Source organism: Neolamprologus brichardi, chromosome 22 (assembly GCF_056152115.1).
Source record: "Neolamprologus brichardi isolate AB-2024 chromosome 22, ASM5615211v1, whole genome shotgun sequence".
Taxonomy (NCBI): Eukaryota; Metazoa; Chordata; class Actinopteri; order Cichliformes; family Cichlidae; genus Neolamprologus; species Neolamprologus brichardi.
In genome coordinates this window covers 1,854,021-1,871,440 of record NC_142124.1, presented here as the reverse complement: position 1 = coordinate 1,871,440, position 17,420 = coordinate 1,854,021, and the positions used below count along the sequence as shown (strand labels likewise).

Here is a 17,420-nt window from a genome sequence, read left to right as displayed (position 1 = left end):
ATCCATCCATTCAGCCATCATCCATCCATCATCCATCATCCATCCATCCATCCTCCATCCATCCATCATCCATCCATCATCCATCCATCCATCCATCCATCATCCATCCATCCGTCCATCCATCCATCCATCCATTCAGCCATCATCCATCCATCATCCATCATCCATCCATCCATCATCCATCCATCCATCATCCATCCATCATCCATCCATTCAGCCATCATCCATCCATCCATCCATCATCCATCCATCCATCCATCCATCCATCCATCCATCTATCCATCCGTACAGAGAGAGGAGAGAGAGATCACATGTAGAGCAGAGAAACTTACTTGTTGGAGGATCAAGACCAACAGAAGGCCGACCTGTTTAAAACCACAGAGTTAAAGAAAGATTTGAAACACACGACTTCATTTTAGCAGAAACATGAAAACATGAATCCATCCTGGTTTATATCTGAGCTGCTGCTGTGATGGTTGGAGATATTTTTTGGCCTCTTAGTCCCAACTCAGCACAGCTGAAACAGCACAGCCTGCTCAGTGGTGTTACTGAGCATGTCCATCCCTTTATCACCACAGTGTTTCACCCTCTGATGGCTGCTTCCAGCAGGATAACACACCATGTCACAAAGCTCAGATCATCTCAAACTGGCTTCTTGAACATGACGATGAGCTCAGCGTACTCTCAGTCACATGTTGTTGTGTTACAGCCTCAATCAAACACAGATTAAACTCATTTTTCACTTCAACGTTCTTCACACAATACCTGATAAAGCACTGTGAACACTGTCCAGATGCTGTGTGTAGACAGATTAGATTTAAGCAGGTGGTTGTAATGTTATAGCTGATCAGTGTGTGTGTGTGCATGAGAGAGCTCAGATCTAGAGAAGAGAAATGAAGCACTTACTTTTACTTGGAGTGGGAACCACAGCAGAAGGTCCACCTGTTAGAAACATAGAGTTCATCTAGGGCTGCCACAAACGATTATTTTGATAGTCGACTAGTCACCGATTATTTTTGCGATTAGTCGACTAATCAGATCATCATCCATTGGACGTAAAACGTACAGCTTATTGCACCAGCAGCCATCTGCTCTTATATAACTATCATTAGCTTACAGCTTTAAGTGTTTAAGGTATGTGCTAACTAACAATAAAGACAAGATGATAGTTTATTAAATTTTAATGAAATTTGCAGATTGTTTCGGTGAAGTTTAATAAACTCCTTGCTATCTAAAATATAACAGGACACCGGAGTATATTCTCGAGCATCTCACACTTCTGATAATCAGCTGTCTGCTTGACGTTTATTCAGCTGTGTAAAAACTATAACTTTAATCTCAGCCAAACTGATTTACTCAGGAACAAATTCCTCAGCTGAATTGGAAAAACTCATTCATGCTTTTGTGTCATCACGATTAGACTACTGTAATTCCCTGTTTACTAGCTTGGATAAATCATCTCTTTCTCGCCTCCAAGCCATACAAAACGCAGCAGCCAGATTACTGACTCGCTCTACCAAGCGTGTTCACATTACTCCTATCTTATATTCTTTACATTGGCTCCCAATAGAGTTTAGAATTCACTTTAAAATTCTTGTTTTAACATACAGAGCACTAAATGGCCAGGCTCCAGATTACTTATCCAAGCTTCTTATAAAATACACTGCTGCTCGTCATCTTCGCTCACAGACTCAGAGTCTCTTAGTTGTTCCCCGTACACGACTGAAGACAAAAGGGGACAGAGCCTTTCAGTCTGTTGCACCAAGGCTGTGGAACAGTTTGCCACTACAATTACGTTTGCTTGACTCTGTGGATTCTTTCAAAAAACAGTTAAAAACTCTTCTGTTCAAACAAGCCTTTCGTTGATCTACATATTTTATATTTTTACATTATTTACATTTGATCTTTTACATTGTATATAATGTTTATTGATTTTACTGTTTATTTTAATATTTGTGTACAGCGCTTTGTGATTGTCTGTCTGCGAAAAGCGCTTAATAAATAAAGTTTACTTACTTAAATAAAATACTAAAAAAAAAGCGAAACAATAACATTTTTAAGTTATCTAAGTGACTTATATATCATGTTTAACCTGAGTAGCGAAAGACAGCGGTGGGTTTGAAAACGATTTGCCGGGAGTCCGGTGTTCTCACGGCTCTAGTTAGCCTAGCCCCCGGCTAACTATCGAGCTAGTGGGTAAGAGACGTCTCCGAAAACGTCGGAGCGCTTTTGAAAATATGTGGTGTCTTGATAAACTGAGCAGATATTTGAGGTTTACACAGCTACATTCTCGCCTGAAAATATGTTAAACGTTTATTTTGTGACCCAGAAAGAATAATAAGAGTAATATTAAAACTAACTAGCTGCCGCCATTGTTGGAAACTGAGCTGGGCTGCGCTATGAATTCTGGGACAGAGCTACTTCTTCTTCTTCGGGGTTTAACGGCAGCTGACATCCTTGTACATGCAGTGCTGCCATCTTCTGTTTCAGTCCGTTATTACACTCTTAAATCCTACTACTTATTCCTGCGTCTTTTGGGATCTTACAAAGCTTCAAACGACGCGTCGACTATTAAATCAGTCGTCGACGATTCTGATAGTCGACGTAATCGTGACTACTCGAGTAATCGTGGCAGCCCTAAGTTCATCTTTCTCAGTTAACTTCAGTGATTACTTCCTCCATTCCTACAAAACTGCTCAAAGAAGTCCTGCCATTGATTAATTCTTCGATCTTAAATATGATCAACCTATCTCTAATAATCAGCTATGTACCACAGGCCTTCAAGGTGGCTGTAGTTAAACCTTTACTCAAAAAGCATCTCTAGACCCAGCAGTCTTAGCTAATTATAGGCCAATCTCCAACCTTCCTTTCATATCAAAAATCCTTGAAAGAGTAGTTGTCAAACAGCTAACAGATCATCTGCAGAGGAATGGTTTATTTGAAGAGTTTCAGTCAGGTTTCAGAGCTCATCACAGCACAGAAACAGCTTTAGTGAAGGTTACAAATGATCCTATATTAATGCCCTTGTGGTAGCGTATCACCCATTAGAGCTCTTTGCTGTCAGACTGTAGGCTTCCTTTGGTTCCTCCAGTATTTAAAGTAGGACGGTAGAAACAGCCTTCTCTGTACACAAGCTGTCATCACCAACAAAGGCTTTTGTACAAAGTAATAAAATAGTCTCAGTAAGCGTGTTCAACAGTTATTTTACCTGCTGCATGTCGAGAGCAGAGACACTTACTTGTTGGATGAACAACAACAGAAGGTCCACCTGTTAGAAACACAGAGTTAAACGACACCAAACAACATCAAATATTTGAATGAATGAAATTAAAATTTATTTTGGAATCCAGTCTGTTTTCTTTTTTGTAAACACATCTTGAAAAACACATCTATTATTTTATATTTGCTCAAACATATCAAGCATAAATACACCAATCTTCCAGGTCAGACCTCGTCACAGGCAGTGTTGTTTTATCTTGTTCACACAAATATTTCCCATTTTAAATATTTCTCTTTTTATCTGAACTGCTCATAATTTAAATATTCTTAATAAACATTTTGAAATAAAAATAAAATGTAATTCATTTGCCAGTTTCTAGTTTGTGAGTATGTGTTCATCTTCATCCATATGTTAGCAGTGTGTGTGATTTGGTGGCCTGGGGCTACATGTAAAGTTTCACTCAGAGCCACCAAACTCCTACTTAAGGAAAAATGATGTACAATTCCACACAGTGAATTTTAGGACCTGAATATATTAATAACCACTTCTGAATTCAAACACGGGTCTAAAGAAATGAAAACAGAAAAGTCTGAAAAATGACAAAAATAAAGTTTCTCACCCCAAACTCTGGTAACGCTCACAGCAGATGCTGCATGAACGACTTCACAGCTGAACGCAGACAGGTCAGACCTTAAAACCTCCACATGGTCTCTCCTCTGGAAGGTGTGGTCTTCATTGGGAAGAACTCCTGAGCTCATCAGGCCGTCGTCTGCGGTCAGGACACTCTCATTCTTTTTCATCCTCAGGACGATGTCTGCTGGGTAGAAGCCTGTGGCGAGGCAGGTCAGCACCACGTCTGCATCCACTCTGGAGGTCTTTGCATACAGGGACACCTCGGGTGGAGCTGGAGGAGGAAATGTAAAGAGGTGTGTATCTCCTCAGCTATCGCTGCAAACAGGAACCGTTCAGCTTTCTTTGACCCCTAACGACTGAGCACAGCTGTGGCAGACGTGTCGCACGCTGACGTTTAGTTTGTGGCTTCCACACAAAATGCTTTCACATCTGTAGTCTCACATCTGGAGCTGAACGTCACTGAGCACTTGGAGAGACGCTCGTTTATCTCGTCTCTGTGACTTTTTTATCCACCAGGTGTTTCTGTAGGTGAACACCTGCCGTGTGTGGGGAGGGCGCAGCGAGGTAGTACAACGACAGTTTGAAGATAAAAAGTCAGTTTATGACTGATTACTGATTTTGCTGATAGGTAGTCGTGTGTTCTTTCATTTATATTGAGCTGTAAATCTGCATTACTGCTGCCATAATGACACAGTTGTGTTCAAACAAAGGAGGAAATAATCTTTAAGCTTTTTACATTTATTTGACCTGAACTTAGAAAAGTTGGAAGTTTAACTGAAGGTTCTTGGATTTCTGAATGTTATTGAACCATAATCACACACAAAGCCTCCTCTATGGAGTCTGATAATAATAAATATCAAAATACAGAAACTAGATGTCATACATACAGGTGTTTCGTGGCTGCTGTTGTTCATAATTCACGAACATGCTCAGCCAATCGATGCACTCGTTCTCCAGGTATCCCTTGGTGTACTCTTTCAGCACCTGGACGCCGTCCCACTTCCTCTTGGTGGGTTGTGCCTCTGGAATCGGAGCGACCCAGACTCCGCTTCTATCATCGAAGGACAGGAAGTCGTCTCCATCGTAGGCGTACATGTCCACGCCTCGGACAAACCTGAGCGTGCCGTCAGGCTGCGTCTCACCCTCACAGCCGTGCATCCACTGAAGAACGTGGAGGTCTGGAAGCAGGAGGGCGAAATAAAGGAAGAACAAACAAAGGACAAGGAAATGAAGATTCAGAGGAGACAAGATGAGGAAGCAGGAACAACTTGTTCCTGACCTGAGGAACCTGATCTCAAATGGAAGCATTTTTCAATAAAATGTTATTTTGTTGATGTCATGCAGGTCTTCAGCTTTCGAGGGTCTGACCTGAGTCATTCTGTCTCATTCGCTCCATCAGGATGCCGATGTTGACCTTGAACCACTGCTGCTTGCTCTTGCGGGATCGTGTGCCTCTTTCCCAGTAATCAGCAGGTAAACGCTCTCTCATCCACTCCTGTTTGGGAACTTTCACCTGATTCTCGCTGTCAAAGTAGTCGATCATCTTGTCATCCAGCAAACCCATGGCTGTGAACTGGTGGATGCCCGGGAGGCCGACAGGTTTGGAGAGCGCCGTGTAGATGTAGGTGAGGGAGTGAGTCTCTGAAAGTCACACAGGAGGAAATGTTTATATTCCAGCCAGCTGAGAAAAACCATCTGAATATTTACATCCACTATGAATCAGGAAGCTTTGCTCTTTGGTATTTTAGTCAGTCCCTGATAAACAATGATTACGTCCATTCAGTTTTTCTGTCTCTTTAAACCTCTGTGTGCTACATTTGTTAAAGAGCAGCTGCTCTAGAGGACATTAACTTAACTAAGGTCCACCTGTTAAAAACCACAGAGTTAAAACATACAGTTACAAAATGAGCTTAATCAGATCTCTCAGACAGCATTGCAATGATTTACAAAGTTATTGTAGAAAAATATGGACGATGGTGGACAAGTGAAGGACAGAAGGATCCATCCATCCATCCATCCATCATCCATCCATCATCCATCCATCCATCCATTCATCATCAATCCATCCATCATCCATCCATCCATCCATCCATCCATCATCCCTCCATCATCCATCCATCCATCATCCATCCATCATCCCTCCATCCATCATCCATCCGTCCATCCATTCATCATCAATCCATCCATCATCCATCCATCCATCCATCCATCCATCATCCCTCCATCATCCATCCATCCATCCATCCATCCATCATCCATCCATCCATCCATTCATCATCAATCCATCCATCATCCATCCATCCATCCATCCATCCATCATCCCTCCATCATCCATCCATCCATCCATCCATCCATCATCCATCCATCATCCATCCATCCATCCATCCATCCATCAATCCATCCATCATCCATCCATCCATCCATCCATCCATCCATCATCCCTCCATCATCCATCCATCCATCATCCATCCATCATCCCTCCATCCATCATCCATCCGTCCATCATCCATCCATCCATCATCCATCCATCCATCCATCCATCCGTCATCCATCCATCCATCCTCCATCCATCATCCATCCATCCATCCATCCATCAATCCATTCATCATCAATCCATCCATCATCCATCCATCCAACCATCATCCATCCATCATCCATCCATCCATCATCCATCCATCCAACCATCATCCATCCATCATCCATCCATCCATCTATCATCCATCCATCCATCCATCCATCCATCCATCAATCCATCCATCATCCATCCATCCACCATCCATCCTCCATCCATCCATCATCCTTCCGTCCATCATCCATCCATCATCCATCCATCCATCCATCATTCATCCATCATCCCTCCATCCATCATCCATCCGTCCATCATCCATCCATCCATCCATCCATCTGTCATCCATCCATCCATCCTCCATCCATCCATCATCCATCCATCCATCCATCCATCCATCATCATCCATCCATCCATCATCAATCCATCCATCCATCCATCCATCATCCATCCATCCATCATCCATCCATCATCCATCCATCCATCATCCATCCATCTATCCATCATCCATCCATCCATCATCCATCCATCCATCATCCATCCATCATCCATCCATTCAGCCATCATCCATCCATCCAGCCATCATCCATTCATCATCCATCCATCCATCCTCCATCCATCTATCCATCTATCCATTTATCGATCCATCATCCATCCATTCAGCAATCATCCATCCATCATCCATCCATCCATCCATCCATCCTCCATCCATCCATCCATCATCCATCCATCATCCATCCATCCATCCATCCATCATCCATCCATCCGTCCATCCATCCATCCATCCATTCAGCCATCATCCATCCATCATCCATCATCCATCCATCCATCATCCATCCATCCATCATCCATCCATTCAGCCATCATCCATCCATCCATCCATCATCCATCCATCCATCCATCCATCCATCCATCCATCCATCCATCCATCCATCCATCCGTACAGAGAGAGGAGAGAGAGATCACATGTAGAGCAGAGAAACTTACTTGTTGGAGGATCAAGACCAACAGAAGGCCGACCTGTTTAAAACCACAGAGTTAAAGAAAGATTTGAAACACACGACTTCATTTTAGCAGAAACATGAAAACATGAATCCATCCTGGTTTATATCTGAGCTGCTGCTGTGATGGTTGGAGATATTTTTGGGCCTCTTAGTCCCAACTCAGCACAGCTGAAACAGCACAGCCTGCTCAGTGGTGTTACTGAGCATGTCCATCCCTTTATCACCACAGTGTTTCACCCTCTGATGGCTGCTTCCAGCAGGATAACACACCATGTCACAAAGCTCAGATCATCTTAAACTGGCTTCTTGAACATGACAATGAGCTCAGCGTACTCTCAGTCACATGTTGTTGTGTTACAGCCTCAATCAAACACAGATTAAACTCATTTTTCACTTCAACGTTCTTCACACAATACCTGATAAAGCACTGTGAACACTGTCCAGATGCTGTGTGTAGACAGATTAGATTTAAGCAGGTGGTTGTAATGTTATAGCTGATCAGTGTGTGTGTGCATGAGAGAGCTCAGATCTAGAGAAGAGAAATGAAGCACTTACTTTTACTTGGAGTGGGAACCACAGCAGAAGGTCCACCTGTTAGAAACATAGAGTTCATCTAGGGCTGCCACAAACGATTATTTTGATAGTCGACTAGTCACCGATTATTTTTGCGATTAGTCGACTAATCAGATCATCATCCATTGGACGTAAAACGTACAGCTTATTGCACCAGCAGCATCTGCTCTTATATAACTATCATTAGCTTACAGCTTTAAGTGTTTAAGGTATGTGCTAACTAACAATAAAGACAAGATGATAGTTTATTAAATTTTAATGAAATTTGCAGATTGTTTCAGTGAAGTTTAATAAACTCCTTGCTATCTAAAATATAACAGGACACCGGAGTATATTCTCGAGCATCTCACACTTCTGATAATCAGCTGTCTGCTTGACGTTTATTCAGCTGTGTAAAAACTATAACTTTAATCTCAGCCAAACTGATTTACTCAGGAACAAATTCCTCAGCTGAATTGGAAAAACTCATTCATGCTTTTGTGTCATCACGATTAGACTACTGTAATTCCCTGTTTACTAGCTTGGATAAATCATCTCTTTCTCGCCTCCAAGCCATACAAAACGCAGCAGCCAGATTACTGACTCGCTCTACCAAGCGTGTTCACATTACTCCTATCTTATATTCTTTACATTGGCTCCCAATAGAGTTTAGAATTCACTTTAAAATTCTTGTTTTAACATACAGAGCACTAAATGGCCAGGCTCCAGATTACTTATCCAAGCTTCTTATAAAATACACTGCTGCTCGTCATCTTCGCTCACAGACTCAGAGTCTCTTAGTTGTTCCCCGTACACGACTGAAGACAAAAGGGGACAGAGCCTTTCAGTCTGTTGCACCAAGGCTGTGGAACATTTTGCCACTACAATTACGTTTGCTTGACTCTGTGGATTCTTTCAAAAAACAGTTAAAAACTCTTCTGTTCAAACAAGCCTTTCGTTGATCTACATATTTTATATTTTTACATTATTTACATTTGATCTTTTACATTGTATATAATGTTTATTGATTTTACTGTTTATTTTTAATATTTGTGTACAGCGCTTTGTGATTGTCTGTCTGCGAAAAGCGCTTAATAAATAAAGTTTACTTACTTAAATAAAATACTAAAAAAAAAGCGAAACAATAACATTTTTAAGTTATCTAAGTGACTTATATATCATGTTTAACCTGAGTAGCGAAAGACTGCGGTGGGTTTGAAAACGATTTGCTGGGAGTCCGGTGTTCTCACGGCTCTAGTTAGCCTAGCCCCCGGCTAACTATCGAGCTAGTGGGTAACAGACGTCTCCGAAAACGTCGGAGCGCTTTTGAAAATATGTCCTGTCTTGATAAACTGAGCAGATATTTGAGGTTTACACAGCTACATTCTCGCCTGAAAATATGTTTAACGTTTATTTTGTGACCCAGAAAGAATAATAAGAGTAATATTAAAACTAACTAGCTGCCGCCATTGTTGGAAACTGAGCTGGGCTGCGCTATGAATTCTGGGACACAGCTTCTTCTTCTTCTTCGGGGTTTAACGGCAGCTGACATCCTTGTACATGCAGTGCTGCCATCTTCTGTTTCAGTCCGTTATTACACTCTTAAATCCTACTACTTATTCCTGCGTCTTTTGGGATCTTACAAAGCTTCAAACGACGCGTCGACTATTAAATCAGTCGTCGACAATTCTGATAGTCGATGTAATTGTGGCAGCCCTAAGTTCATCTTTCTCAGTTAACTTCAGTGATTACTTCCTCCATTCCTACAAAACTGCTCACAGAAGTCCTGCCATTAATTAATTCTTCGATCTTAAATATGATCAGCCTATCTCTAATAATCAGCTATGTACCACAGGCCTTCAAGCTGGCTGTAGTTAAACCTTTACTCAAAAAGCATCTCTAGACCCAGCAGTCTTAGCTAATTATAGGCCAATCTCCAACCTTCCTTTCATATCAAAAATCCTTGAAAGAGTAGTTGTCAAACAGCTAACAGATCATCTGCAGAGGAATGGTTTATTTGAAGAGTTTCAGTCAGGTTTCAGAGTTCATCACAGCACAGAAACAGCTTTAGTGAAGGTTACAAATGATCCTATATTAATGCCCTTGTGGTAGCGTATCACCCATTAGAGCTCTTTGCTGTCAGACTGTGGGCTTCCTTTGGTTCCTCCAGTATTTAAAGTAGGACGGTAGAAACAGCCTTCTCTGTACACAAGCTGTCATCACCAACAAAGGCTTTTGTACAAAGTAATAAAATAGTCTCAGTAAGCGTGTTCAACAGTTATTTTACCTGCTGCATGTCGAGAGCAGAGACACTTACTTGTTGGATGAACAACAACAGAAGGTCCACCTGTTAGAAACACAGAGTTAAACGACACCGAACAACATCAAATATTTGAATGAATGAAATTAAAATTTATTTTGGAATCCAGTCTGTTTTCTTTTTTGTAAACACATCTTGAAAAACACATCTATTATTTTATATTTGCTCAAACATATCAAGCATAAATACACCAATCTTCCAGGTCAGACCTCGTCACAGGCAGTGTTGTTTTATCTTGTTCACACAAATATTTCCCATTTTAAATATTTCTCTTTTTTCATCTGAACTGCTCATAATTTAAATATTCTTAATAAACATTTTGAAATAAAAATAAAATGTAATTCATTTGCCAGTTTCTAGTTTGTGAGTATGTGTTCATCTTCATCCATATGTTAGCAGTGTGTGTGATTTGGTGGCCTGGGGCTACATGTAAAGTTTCACTCAGAGCCACCAAACTCCTACTTAAGGAAAAATGATGTACAATTCCACACAGTGAATTTTAGGACCTGAATATATTAATAACCACTTCTGAATTCAAACACGGGTCTAAAGAAATGAAAACAGAAAAGTCTGAAAAATGACAAAAATAAAGTGTCTCACCCCAAACTCTGGTAACGCTCACAGCAGATGCTGCATGAACGACTTCACAGCTGAACGCAGACAGGTCAGACCTTAAAACCTCCACATGGTCTCTCCTCTGGAAGGTGTGGTCTTCATTGGGAAGAACTCCTGAGCTCATCAGGCCGTCGTCTGCGGTCAGGACACTCTCATTCTTTTTCATCCTCAGGACGATGTCTGCTGGGTAGAAGCCTGTGGCGAGGCAGGTCAGCACCACGTCTGCATCCACTCTGGAGGTCTTTGCATACAGGGACACCTCGGGTGGAGCTGGAGGAGGAAATGTAAAGAGGTGTGTATCTCCTCAGCTATCGCTGCGAACAGGAACCGTTCAGCTTTCTTTGACCCCTAACGACTGAGCACAGCTGTGGCAGACGTGTCGCACGCTGACGTTTAGTTTGTGGCTTCCACGCAAAATGCTTTCACATCTGTAGTCTCACATCTGGAGCTGAACGTCACTGAGCACTTGGAGAGACGCTCGTTTATCTCGTCTCTGTGACTTTTTTATCCACCAGGTGTTTCTGTAGGTGAACACCTGCCGTGTGTGGGGAGGGCGCAGCGAGGTAGTACAACGACAGTTTGAAGATAAAAAGTCAGTTTATGACTGATTACTGATTTTGCTGATAGGTAGTCGTGTGTTCTTTCATTTATATTGAGCTGTAAATCTGCATTACTGCTGCCATAATGACACTGTTGTGTTCAAATAAAGGAGGAAATAATCTTTAAGCTTTTTACATTTATTTGACCTGAACTTAGAAAAGTTGGAGGTTTAACTGAAGGTTCTTGGATTTCTGAATGTTATTGAACCATAATCACACACAAAGCCTCCTCTATGGAGTCTGATAATAATAAATATCAAAATACAGAAACTAGATGTCATACATACAGGTGTTTCGTGGCTGCTGTTGTTCATAATTCAAGAACTTGCTCAGCCAATCGATGCACTCGTTCTCCAGGTATCCCTTGGTGTACTCTTTCAGCACCTGGACGCCGTCCCACTTCCTCTTGGTGGGTTGTGCCTCTGGAATCGGAGCGACCCAGACTCCGCTTCTATCATCGAAGGACAGGAAGTCGTCTCCATCGTAGGCGTACATGTCCACGCCTCGGACAAACCTGAGCGTGCCGTCAGGCTGCGTCTCACCCTCACAGCCGTGCATCCACTGAAGAACGTGGAGGTCTGGAAGCAGGAGGGTGAAATAAAGGAAGAACAAACAAAGGACAAGGAAATGAAGATTCAGAGGAGACAAGATGAGGAAGCAGGAACAACTTGTTCCTGACCTGAGGAACCTGATCTCAAATGGAAGACTTTTTCAATTAAAATGTTATTTTGTTGATGTCATGCAGGTCTTCAGCTTTCGAGGGTCTGACCTGAGTCATTCTGTCTCATTCGCTCCATCAGGATGCCGATGTTGACCTTGAACCACTGCTGCTTGCTCTTGCGGGACTGTGTGCCTCTTTCCCAGTAATCAGCAGGTAAACGCTCTCTCATCCACTCCTGTCTGGGAACTTTCACCTGATGCTCGCTGTCAAAGTAGTCGATTATCTTGTCGTCCAGCAAACCCATGGCTGTGAACTCGTGGATGCCCGGGAGGCCGACAGGTTTGGAGAGCGCCGTGTAGATGTAGGTGAGGGAGTGAGTCTCTGAAAGTCACACAGGAGGAAATGTTTTTATTCCAGCCAGCTGAGAAAAACCATCTGAATATTTACATCCACTATGAATCAGGAAGCTTTGCTCTTTGGTATTTTAGTCAGTCCCTGATAAACAATGATTACGTCCATTCAGTTTTTCTGTCTCTTTAAACCTCTGTGTGCTACATTTGTTAAAGAGCAGCTGCTCTAGAGGACATTAACTTAACTAAGGTCCACCTGTTTAAAACCACAGAGTTAAAACATACAGTTACAAAATGAGCTTAATCAGATCTCTCAGACAGCATCGCAATGATTTACAAAGTTATTGTAGAAAAATATGGACGATGGTGGACAAGTGAAGGACAGAAGGATCCATCCATCATCCATCCATCATCCATCCGTCCATCATCCATTCATCATCCATCCGTCCATCATCCATTCATCATCCATCCGTCCATCCATCCGTCCATCATCCATCCGTCCATCATCCATCCATCCATCATCCATCCGTCCATCATCCATCCGTCCATCATCCATTCATCATCCATCCGTCCATCATCCATCCGTCCATCATCCATCCATCCATCATCCATCCATCCATCATCTATCCATCCATCCATCATCCATTCATCATCCATCCTCCATCCATCCATCATCCATCCTCCTATCATCCATCCTCCATCCGTCCATCATCCATTCATCATCCATCCGTCCATCATCCATCCGTCCATCATCCATCCATCCATCATCCATCCATCCATCCTCTATCCATCCATCCATCATCCATTCATCATCCATCCTCCATCCATCCATCATCCATCCTCCTATCATCCATCCTCCATCCATCCATCATCCATCCTCCCATCATCCATCCTCCATCCATCCATCATCCATCATCCATCCATCATCCATCCATCCTCCATCCATCCATCATCCATCCATCCATCCATCATCCATCCATCCATCCATCATCCATCATCCATCCATCATCCATCCATCCATCCTCCATCCATCCATGATCCATCCATCATCCATCCATCCATCATCCATCCATCCATCCATCCATCCATCCATCATCCATCCATCCATCCATCCATCCATCATCCATCCATCCATCCATCCATCATCCATCATCCATCCATCATCCATCCATCCATCCTCCATCCATCCATGATCCATCCATGATCCATCCATCCATCCATCCATCATCCATCCGTCCATCATCCATCTGTACAGAGAGAGGAGAGAGAGATCACATGTAGAGCAGAGAAACTTACTTGTTGGAGGATCAAGACCAACAGAAGGCCGACCTGTTTAAAACCACAGAGTTAAAACATACAGTTACAAAATGAGCTTAATCAGATCTCTCACACACCATCGCAATGATTTACAAAGTTATTATCCAAAAATATAGACGATGGTGGACAAGTGAAGGACAGAAGGATCCATCCATCATCCATCCATCATCCATCCGTCCATCATCCATTCATCATCCATCCGTCCATCATCCATCCGTCCATCATCCATCCATCCATCCATCATCCATCCATCAATCATCCATCCGTCCATCATCCATCCATCCATCCATCATCCATCCGTCCATCATCCATCCATCCATCCATCATCCATCCGTCCATCATCCATCCATCCATCATCATCCATCCATCAATCATCCATCCATCCATCCATCATCCATCCGTCCATCATCCATCCATCCATCCATCATCCATCCGTCCATCATCCATCCATCCGTCCATCATCCATTCATCATCCATCCGTCCATCATCCATCCGTCCATCATCCATCCATCCATCATCCGTCCATCCATCATCCATCCTCCATCCATCCATCATCCATCCATCCATCCATCCATCCATCCATCCATCCATCATCATCCATCCATCCATCATCCATCATCATCCATCCATCATCCATCCATCCATCCATCCATCCATCATCCATCCATCATCCATCCATCATCCATCCATCCATCCATCCATCCATCCATCCATCATCCATCCATCCTCCATCCATCCATCCATCCATCATCCATCCATCATCCATCAGTCCATCATCCATCATCCATCCGTACAGAGAGAGGAGAGAGAGAGCACATGTAGAGCAGAGAAACTTACTTGTTGGAGGATCAAGACCAACAGAAGGCCGACCTGTTTAAAACCACAGAGTTAAAGAAAGATTTGAAACACACGACTTCATTTTAGCAGAAACATGAAAACATGAATCCATCCTGGTTTATATCTGAGCTGCTGCTGTGATGTTTGGGGATATTTTTGGGCCTCTTAGTCCCAACTCAGCACAGCTGAAACAGCACAGCCTGCTCAGAGCATGTCCATCCCTTTATCACCACAGTGTTTCACCCTCTGATGGCTGCTTCCAGCAGGATAACACACCATGTCACAAAGCTCAGATCATCTCAAACTGGCTTCTTGAACATGACAATGAGTTCAGCGTACTCTCAGTCACATGTTGTTGTGTTACAGCCTCAATCAAACACAGATTAAACTAATTTTTCACTTCAACGTTCTTCACACAATACCTGATAAAGCACTGTGAACACTGTCCAGATGCTGTGTGTAGACAGATTAGATTTAAACAGGTGGTTGTAATGTTATAGCTGATCAGTGTGTGTGTGCATGAGAGAGCTCAGATCTAGAGAAGAGAAATGAAGCACTTACTTTTACTTGGAGTGGGAACCACAGCAGAAGGTCCACCTATTAGAAACATAGAGTTCATCTAGGGCTGCCACAAACGATTATTTTGATAGTCGACTAGTCACCGATTATTTTTGCGATTAGTCGACTAATCAGATCATCATCCATGGGACGTAAAACGTACAGCTTATTGCACCAGCAGCAGCTGCTCTTATATAACTATCATTAGCTTACAGCTTTAAGTGTTTCAGGTATGTGCTAACTAACAATAAAGACAAGATGATAGTTTATTAAATTTTAATGAAATTTGCAGATTGTTTCAGTGAAGTTTAATAAACTCCTTGCTATCTAAAATATAACAGGACACCGGAGTAAATTCTCGAGCATCTCACACTTCTGATAATCAGCTGTCTGCTTGATGTTTATTCAGCTGTGTAAAAACTATAACTTTAATCTCAGCCAAACCGATTTACTCAGGAACAAATAAAACACTGAAAAAAGCCAAACAATAACATTTTTAAGTTATCTAAATGACTTATATATCATGTTTAACCTGAGTAGCGAAAGACGGCGGTGGGTTTGAAAACGATTTGCCGGGAGTCCGGTGTTCTCACGGCTCTAGTGAGCCTAGCCCCCGGCTAGCTATTGAGCTAGTGGCTAACAGACGTCTCCGAAAACGTCGGAGCGCTTTTGAAAATATGTGGTGTCTTGATAAACTGAGCAGATATTTGAGGTTTACACAGCTACATTCTCACCTGAAAATATGTTAAACGTTTATTTTGTGACCCAGAAAGAATAATAAGAGTAATATTAAAACTAACTAGCTGCCGCCATTGTTGGAAACTGAGCTGGGCTGCGCTATGAATTCTGGGACACAGCTTCTTCTTCTTCTTCGGGGTTTAACAGCAGCTGGCATCCTTGTACATGCAGTGCTGCCATCTTCTGTTTCAGTCCGTTATTACACTCTTAAATCCTACTACTTATTCCTGCGTCTTTTGGGATCTTACAAAGCTTCAAACGACGCGTCGACTATTAAATCAGTCGTCGACGATTCTGATAGTCGACGTAATCGTGACTACTCGAGTAATCGTGGCAGCCCTAAGTTCATCTTTCTCAGTTAACTTCAGTGATTACTTCCTCCATTCCTACAAAACTGCTCAAAGAAGTCCTGCCAATAATTACTGCTTCAATCTTAAATATGATCAACTATCTCTAATAATCAGCTATGTACCACAGGCCTTCAAGCTGGCTGTAGTGAAACCTTTACTCAAAAAGCCATCTCTAGACCCAGCAGTCTTAGCTAATTATAGGCCAATCTCCAACCTTCCTTTATATCAAACATCCTTGAAAGAGTAGTTGTCAAACAGCTAACAGATCATCTGCAGAGGAATGGTTTATTTGAAGAGTTTCAGTCAGGTTTCAGAGTTCATCACAGCACAGAAACAGCTTTAGTGAAGGTTACAAATGATCTTATATTAATGCCCTTGTGGTAGCATATCACCCATTAGAGCTCTTTGCTGTCAGACTGTGGGCTTCCTTTGGTTCCTCCAGTATTTAAAGTAGGACGGTAGAAACAGCCTTCTCTGTACACAAGCTGTCATCACCAACAAAGGCTTTTGTACAAAGTAACAAAATAGTCTCAGTAAGCGTGTTCAACAGTTATTTTACCTGCTGCATGTCGAGAGCAGAGACACTTACTTGTTGGATGAACAACAACAGAAGGTCCACCTGTTAGAAACACAGAGTTAAACGACACCGAACAACATCAAATATTTGAATGAATGAAATTAAAATTTATTTTGAAATCCAGTCTGTTTTCTTTTTTGTAAACACATCTTGAAAAACACATCTATTATTTTATATTTGCTCAAACATATCAAGCATAAATACATCAATCGAACCTTCCAGGTCAGACCTCGTCACAGGCAGTGATGTTTTATCTTGTTCACACAAATATTTCCCATTTTAAATATTTCTCTTTTTATCTGAACTGCTCATAATTTAAATATTCTTAATAAACATTTTGAAATAAAAATAAAATGTAATTCATTTGCCAGTTTCTAGTTTGTGAGTATGTGTTCATCTTCATCCATATGTTAGCAGTGTGTGTGATTTGGTGGCCTGGGGCTACATGTAAAGTTTCACTGAGAGCCACCAAACTCCTACTTAAGGAAAAATGATGTACAATTCCACACAGTGAATTTTAGGA

The 17,420-nt window shown here is 42.0% G+C and overlaps 1 protein-coding gene across 3 annotated transcripts in view; it reads right to left on the bottom strand.

The window, feature by feature from the left end:
- Positions 1-17,420, bottom strand: part of LOC102785861 (uncharacterized) — a 41,781-nt gene that overhangs the window by 5,798 nt on the left and 18,563 nt on the right. For 2 of the 3 annotated variants that reach the window (XM_087834589.1, XM_087834591.1), the window contains 16 exons: positions 16,910-16,939; positions 15,236-15,271; positions 14,675-14,707; positions 13,817-13,849; positions 12,279-12,551; positions 11,797-12,087; positions 10,896-11,180; positions 10,293-10,322; positions 7,979-8,014; positions 7,407-7,439; positions 5,222-5,494; positions 4,741-5,031; positions 3,840-4,124; positions 3,239-3,268; positions 907-942; positions 333-365 (listed from right to left, as the gene is read on the bottom strand). In XM_087834589.1, coding sequence (XP_087690715.1) covers positions 333-365; positions 907-942; positions 3,239-3,268; positions 3,840-4,124; positions 4,741-5,031; positions 5,222-5,494; positions 7,407-7,439; positions 7,979-8,014; positions 10,293-10,322; positions 10,896-11,180; positions 11,797-12,087; positions 12,279-12,551; positions 13,817-13,849; positions 14,675-14,707; positions 15,236-15,271; positions 16,910-16,939 — 2,028 coding nt within the window. The remainder of the gene's footprint in view (positions 1-332; positions 366-906; positions 943-3,238; positions 3,269-3,839; positions 4,125-4,740; positions 5,032-5,221; positions 5,495-7,406; positions 7,440-7,978; positions 8,015-10,292; positions 10,323-10,895; positions 11,181-11,796; positions 12,088-12,278; positions 12,552-13,816; positions 13,850-14,674; positions 14,708-15,235; positions 15,272-16,909; positions 16,940-17,420) is intronic. The other variant, XM_087834590.1, reaches the window with a different exon arrangement.